Source organism: Aplysia californica, unplaced genomic scaffold (genome assembly GCF_000002075.1).
Source record: "Aplysia californica isolate F4 #8 unplaced genomic scaffold, AplCal3.0 scaffold01220, whole genome shotgun sequence".
Lineage (NCBI taxonomy): Eukaryota > Metazoa > Mollusca > Gastropoda > Aplysiida > Aplysiidae > Aplysia > Aplysia californica.
The window spans coordinates 38,226-46,412 of NW_004798490.1; the positions used below are offsets into that span (position 1 = coordinate 38,226).

The 8,187-nt window shown below is 37.8% G+C and overlaps 1 protein-coding gene across 1 annotated transcript in view; it reads right to left on the reverse strand.

Annotated features, from left to right (window-relative positions):
- Window positions 1–548: 548 nt before the first annotated feature.
- Window positions 549–8,187, reverse strand: part of LOC101853753 (arf-GAP with coiled-coil, ANK repeat and PH domain-containing protein 2) — a gene marked incomplete at its 3' end in the record, with an annotated part of 28,726 nt that continues 21,087 nt past the window's right edge. The window contains 5 exon segments of the mRNA XM_013090319.2: window positions 549–647; window positions 2,192–2,236; window positions 3,154–3,337; window positions 3,670–3,728; window positions 4,948–5,001. Of these exon segments, the coding sequence (XP_012945773.1) occupies window positions 549–647; window positions 2,192–2,236; window positions 3,154–3,337; window positions 3,670–3,728; window positions 4,948–5,001 (441 nt within the window).

Consider the following 8,187-nt stretch of genomic DNA (forward strand, 5'->3'; position numbering starts at 1 on the left):
CAGTGTGTGATATAATACACAAAACCACAGGAACCTTTACGTCACAATGACACACCTAAAGGTAGGCAAACACAGCAAAATATTAAAAGGGAAATAATTATATTATATTATTATAATCAGTAATGTGGAGCTTACAACAAAAACTTAAGACTTCCCGAATCTCCTCAAAATTTTCAGTCTCGTTATACCACAGTAGGCCAATTCATCCTCTGTTTGTAGACACTACTATATTATCTTTAAATCATTTCATTTTCATTTAGTGCTTTGTAAAAATTCTTTCAAAGACATGAATAGCAAACACAGTTAACTTATTATATCAATTTCCTATTAATGAGACATTTTTTTTAAAAAATCTTAATAAATGAAAAATAATTTCTTCAAACAGAATATGTTTCCCTCATAAACGTTTCTGTAACACATAATTTGCTTTCTTTCAATTTCAAAATAATATTTTCAAAAGCATAATTTGCTCTCTTCCTTTCAAAATCATTATTATTTATTTAAAACAAACATTATTTTCCTCATGTTTCATATGCCCATGCACTCACCTGGCCAGCAATATCTTTCATGTAGGTCTTTTCAAGGTCGAGGTAAAGGTCGTGACCTTGGTGGAAAAACGTGTTCTGGGCATGCATATAGGACAACATCTGGGGACAGAGAAAGCAAAGAAACATGTAGGTATTCCCAAAAGAAAAACCCTCTGAGTATTTCTTTAAAATTGTTTCATGCGCTCCTGAGGGCAAACGAGCCCGAATGCTTTAACCCCTCCCCCCTCTCCCCAATAAAAAAGGATATGGTAAAAAAAAATCAGTTTCCTGTACCCAATTAAAAATTAAGTAACGAACAAATTGGCACCTAAATATGTATTGCAAATACACATAGATAAAAAAATAAGTTACATAACCCATGAAAATATTGCAAATACACACAAATGAAAACCTGCATTGTCATGTCAAGTCAATTACGATAAGTCACAGAAAAACTGACACGACAGAGAATAAATTCAAGAAAATAAAATCTGATTTTAAGGAAATCTAATCAGGATTATGACGAGAAGCAAAAAGAAATTGGAGAGCTCCGATTTTATCAGAGTACTTGGCACGCTCAATACAGGGAAAGAAAAAAAGCAGGATGCTTTATCAGTAATGAACAATGATAAATGTGAGGCAGCGTGGTGAAATCAGGCGCTCATCAAAATACAGAAATCGGAGAAACAGGCATTTTTCTGCCAGTTTGGAAATTTTTATAGAATTTTTATTTTTTGGCTCAACCTCTTTTATGTCCAAATAAAAACACATTTCCGTGAGAACTTTACTGAAAAACATTGATTATAGGCACAAAATAGGTCATTTTCCTGTTTTCATGGACTCTTTACTAAACTTTGGCTGCCATTTTCTCGTTAATTTCCCCACTGAAACGCGGCGACTTCACTTTCTTCAATCGCGAATATCTTGAGTTCTATTCAGAATAGATGGATATTTATTTCATTTGCAGCATGGCAAACAAATCAGCCTTTAGATGATACCAATAACCCCACATGCCCAAAAATTGACGAGCGCCTGATTCCACTGCGTTGTGACACAAATGCAAAACACAGAGAAAAAAATGGAGGACACAAACTACTCTGATGTACCCTTCTACAACCCATGAGAAATGGAGACAAGGAGAAGACGGCTCTCCTGGTCAAGAGGTTATGGTGCTCCCCTTTCAATCAATAGGTACAGGGTTCGAATCCAGATAGCGATGGAAAATTTTCTTCTCTAATATTTTCTCCTTTCACCTCCTTTTCTGCTCTCTAACAATGTTCTGTAATCTGCTTTCATCTCCACTTTCTGCCCCCCACCCCTTCACCTCCTTTTCCCCCTCCACTTGGCTCCTGATTCTTTCTGCAACCTTTCTACAGCTACTTCTTGGCTCCTTCTTACTGCTGTCTTTTAGCCACACCCCTGATCTCATGGTAGGTAGGATCTAACACCTTGCCTTCTCGGATGAGAGCGAAAAATCTCAGAGGTCCTGTGTGCAAGTTGCATAAGCATCCACCTAGGCAAGAATTCCAAAATTCCCACCAATTAATGTGTCCTGCGTGCTCATATGACCGTATTCTGTCGTGAGCGCCGAAAAATACTTCCCAAAAATTTTAAAAAGACAAGGGGAAAAACATTTTGACGCTGCTGGCAAAAACATCACTCACCGTGTCCAGAATATCAAATCTCTTCTTGGAGTTGAGCACATTAATCTGTAGAAGAGAAAGAAAGAAAGAAAAGTCAATAAAATATTGATTGAAAATGTTTTACGCCCAAATCGACACAATCTAGACAATCTAGGAGTCTGGACAGCTTCAACTCTGCCAATCCAGGTTGATCTTGACTGAGTGCCATACAGTATGACGACAAAAACGTGATAGAACAGACTTGCTTAACAAGGAATTGAACTAACTTCTTTTGCAAGCAACAGTAAAAAGTCCAACAATATTACAAGATACTAGTGAAGTCAATTCAGTGCACATAGAAAACCTGTAGAACTAAATCATCAAACATAAACACACAGAAACACATCTACACACACTCAAACACACACACACAAACACACACACAAACATACACATACACATATGCAAACACAGGAATACCCAAAACCTCTGAACCCAATCGATCATATTCAACCAAGGTCCAAAATAACCCCTGGTATATACAAAGACTAAAAAAAAGAAATGTATTTATATCAACATTTTTTTAAGGCCTTAACCTAGAACCCATAAGGGAAAACGAAAAGAGAAACTCCAAAGAACACCAGGTATTACGATGTGGATGTACAAGAAAAGAGGACAAGATATTCTTTGAGATAGCTGGATAGACAGGTCCAGGATCACGAAGACTGAAGAGAGATAGTATGTTTGTTTGTTTGAGTAAAGAGAAGCACATCGACACAATAATGGTCATTAATTTAGTGCTGACAAAAAGTAAGACAAACCGACAGACAGAAACTACAGAGGGGAAAGTAAAGAAGTAGGACCGACCAGTGGCGCCCTCCAATCACCCACAGACGAGAGATTGTTGGCAATCGATGCTCCCTCCACAAAAGTGCAACAGCTGAAGTAAGCAAATAAAACTGAACCTACATGATACCATCCACAGCGAACGAGAGCCTACTCACTTGAAAGACATAGTCGAGAGAGGTGTGTGCGAAGCAGGCGCGTGTCGCCGTCAGTGTGTTGAGGGACTCCTCACATTCCTGTGTCTTGGAGCGCGGGGCTTGGGAGTTACGGGTCAGCGCAGCATCCATGTCATCGCTGATCTTCTCAAACAGCTTCTTCGTCTCTTTCACCTTCTTTACATCTCTGAAAATTTACAAAAATTATAACGATAATGACAATTAGGATATTGCAGGACGGGATGCATTCAACAGTGAACGGACAATGCCAGAACAGAAACAAAAAAATAGCAATAATTATTGCATTTATATTGGGCATATCCAAGCTTTACGGTAAGCTCTATGTGTTTTTCAATAAAAAATGTGATGATAATGTTGAGAAAATCTATGAGGCATATCTCATTCATTAAAATTATGTTAACAAACGAAGAAAAAATAAAGAGACACATGCCACAGACAGAAAATGATACAACATACACTTTTAGGGAGAACTCAGTAAATTAAAATCAACCAACTCACACTTTGATGAATGAATTCAAATTCTTGCAGACAGATCTATGGGCTTGGTCCATCAAAATCTGTGAACACGAAACAAGTATTGTTACATATATCTGCAAATATAACTATGAGTAAAAGACAGATATATATATACTACAAAATGAGTATATCTGATCAAAACTCAATGCCATATTTAATCAGTGGCTAGTTTTTTAAAAGTATTTAGCGGCACTCGCAACTGCATACGGTCACATGAGGCGCAGGACACATAAACGCCTTTTCAGCTTGGTGGGAATTAATTTTGAATTTTGCACAGGTGACGGCTGATTTTAGGACCACCGAGGGATCTTTAATGTGGGCAACTTTTTTTCCTTTCACCTCCTTCCCTATTCTCTAACCATATTCTGCCAATCACTTTCGTGTCCACTTTCTGCCCCTCCCCCCCCTCCCCTCATCCCCCTTTGCCTCCTCCTCTGGGATCCTGACCTTTTCTGCAGCATTTCTACTGCTACTCCTTGGTTCCTTCTTACTTCTGTCTTTCAGCCATACCCCTGACCTTAGGGTTGGTAAGATCTAACACTTAGCCTTCTCGGATAAGGGCGAAAAAATCTTGGAGGTCCTGTGTGCAAGTTGCGCACTTCAGAGATCTCTTGTTTTCCAAAATCAATAAAAGTAGACTTCGGTCACCACCCGAGAAAAATTCAGAATTAATTCCTACCAAAACTAAAAATGTATAAGGTGTCCTGCACACTCATATGACCTTATGCAGTTGCGAGGGCCGTAAAAGACTTTTTTTAAATTAAAAAAAAAAAAAAAATTACACTGAATAGTCGATTAGTTCATCAATGACTTTTTCTTTTATGCTTGAATGTGCACAAGCCTGATGCCCTGCTGTAAAAACACTTGACTTCCAACAGCATTAGGTCTTCACCAAGAACCATAATATTACCAAATACACAGTTATTCCTCTTTGTACTCGGATTAATGTTAAACGCCTAGAGCAGTGTGCACACAGGAGTAGGCGCTATAAAACTGATCTACATTATTATCATCATCATCATCATCATCATCATCATTGTTGTTGTTATTATTATTATTATTATTATTATTATTATTATTATTATTATTATTATTATTATTATTATTGTAGTTGTTGTTGTTATTATTATTATTAATATTATTACTGTTATATATTATTTAAAATATTGGAAATCACCTAACATGCCTAACTAAATTCACTGAGTGATATAAAGAAAATTTTGGCCGAGACTTAAGGCACATAACTGAGACATGACTCACATTGAAATACTTGAGCATCTCCGACATGGCATGAGCAAAACGGTTGAGACTTCCCTGTAGAAGACAAGAAAACACGGATCTGTCAGAACAGTTGTCTTTTTTGTTACAAAAATAGCTGAACTCCCTACTTAACTCAAATAAATGATTTCGAGGGCAGAACATTTGGTTCAGGGCTGATAGTAGAAAGGAAAAAAGGATATAAAGGCATAGCTTAATTAGAATGAACAAAAAGCATATTGATGAATAACGGTCATTACATGCAGTGAAGAAGCAAGACATATACAGACAAAAACAACAGAGGGAAAGAAAAGAATTTTTTAAAGAGAATTTCAAAGAACCATTTGTGACTTTGTTGTTGTTGTTGTTGTTGTTGTTGTTGTTGTTGTTGTTGTTGTTGTTGTTGTTGTTGTTGTTGTTGTTGTTGCAAGGTCTTTGTTGTCGCTATCCCTGCTGCTGCTAATACATTCACACATTCATTGAAGCCTTTCACTGTTGTTGTTGTTGTAGTTGTTGTTGTTGTGGTTGTTGTTGTTGTTGTTGTTTTTGTTGTTTTTGTTGTTGTTTCTGCCCTAATAGTTGCTCCTTGTTGTTGTCATTGTTGTGGTTGTTTTTATCGTTGATGCTCATGTTGTTATTCTTGTTGTTGTCACTGCTGCAGTTTCCATTGCTGCTGCTGTTGCAGTTAATCCAACAACCTTTGAAAATGAGCCCTCAACATCGTTGGGTGGTTGTCGGGGCAACCATTTCAAAGTCATAAAAGAAAAGCAAGTCAAGACAGCATACAGACACATATCCTAGGATGGGGGAGGCGTTATTTGTGTATGTGCAAGTGTGTGTGTATTCATTTGTGTGTGTATGTGTGTATGTGTGTAAGTGTGCATGTGTATGTATATGTGTTTGTGTGTGTGTGTGCGCGCATATGTATGTATGTGTGTGTGTGTGTGTGTGTGTGTGTGTGCGCGCGTATGTGTGTGTGCATGCATGTGCATCTGTGTGCGTGTGTGCATCTGCGCATGTGTGTGTTAGAGAAGACTAGAGGCCCCATCATCACTGATGTCTCCAAACTTGTTGAGGTCTGATCTAGTCAGGTTCAAAGACCCACAATACACCACACAGGTCAGTAGAGGTCATTCAAGCAAGCAGTGCACTTAAAAAAAAAAATTTGTATAAGTTTGACGGGTATTGTGAACAAAATTGGTGCACCGTCGCAGTGCAAGAAAAGCAAACGTATCCTGCAGGGAAGGATGTGTGTGTGTGTATGTTCCAGCAACTCGTGCAATCAAAGATCACATTTTGACAAATGCTGATTCTCTTGTCTGTCTGTCTGTCTGTCTGTCTGTCTGTCAGAACAAGACATACAGAAACAATAGAGGGAAAGCAAAGAAGAAGAAAGACCTACCACTGGCACCCTTTAGCCACTCACAGTTGTTCTAAACAACTACATACACGACATTGTGCCATACAGACATTGGAAAAAAGTTTAATGTTGAACATAAAAAATAAAATCTTTCTCTTTCCAAACTGAATAAACAGACCAAAAAAAAAACAACAACAAATAAGCAAACAAACAGTCTGTGTATGTCTTGTGTTGAAGGCCTTGTCTATTTAACAACATTTAGAGACAGAGAATCGCTTAATTCTAGGTTACTTTTCACCTTACACAGACAAAAAGCCTAGTTAAGCTTTCTGCACTATAAAATAGTCCATAATATAGAACTGTCTACGTGGGAAACAAGTTTTAGTCTCAGGCGTGCAATGATGAAGAACCTAACCATAACACCACAGACACTGATCACATGACCTGTTTCAGGAGGAGAAGGGGCATTTTCACTTTGAATTAAACACGCTTCAGAAAGAAACACATAAGACACCAAAACCATTTGATCATATGAGTAGCCTTAAAGGCCGTAAGACAAGACAAGCATTCATGCGGAACAGCGACACTAGAACTGTAGTATAGTTCCATTCTGAAAAACCTGAACAGCAAAAGGAAATGCAGGAATAAAAAAAAAATTAAACCAAAAAAAAAAAACAAATAAAAAAACAAATTAAAAAAAACACTATTTAAAAAAAACACTTTTTAATTGGAATTTTGAAAAGAGGAAAAAAAAGGTAATAAGTATGTTTTTATTCAACTTAGGACGAAACAAGATGCACCTCCCGACAGAAATTATGGTACCAAACAGGCAAGGCATAGAAAAATAGTAACAGTAAATATGAAGCAGAATTCACACAAACTAGTAGCAACATGACAGTCAGCAGTCAGATAATGACATGACCAGATAGTCAGACGACAGAATATCATGACAATCAGACAATTGACATAGCATGACAGTCAGACGACAAATTATGACAGTTAGACAATGACAAGACATTCATAATCTGACAACAACATGACAGTCAGACAAAGACATAACAGACAAACAACGACATGACTTAAATAGAATCAGACAATGACGTGACAGTCAAAAGACGACATGACAGTTGAACAATGACGAGACAGTCAGACAACGACATGACTTAAGTCAAACAACGACATGACAGTCAGACAACAACATAACATGACAATTAGATAACGACAGGACAGCCAGATGACGACATGACAATCAGATGATGACATGACAATCAGACGACGACATGACAGTCAGATGACGACATGACAGTCAGACAAAGGCATGACAGCCAGATAACGACATGATAGTCAGACAACGTCATAATAGTAAAACAACGACATGACTGAAGCCATACAATGACAAGACAGTCAGACAACGACATGACAGTCAGATGACGACAGGACAGTCAGATGACGACATTACCGTAACACAATGACATGACATAACTCAGAGACAAACAAACACACGACGACAAAGCACTCATACGAGACAATCACAATCACAATCACAATCACAAATAACGAAGAGCAATCACAAAATAACGAAGCGAAATGACTATCTAACAACCCTTAGATGATGATCAAACCACCAGAGGCACTGACAGAACACACACAAGTACAAGGCAGTTGGAAAAACGACCAAAGACACTGATAAGAGAGGACTAGACAAAAGGGAAACACAGACAGAAGACTTCTCCACGCGACGACAATTTACAAAGACCAGAGCATCAAGATGCAGACTGCAGCAAAGGACATTGTCATGCTTCGCCTACGACGACGACAACAACAACAAATACAGTAACAACAAAAACAACAACAACAACAACAGTAACAAAAACAAAAATAGA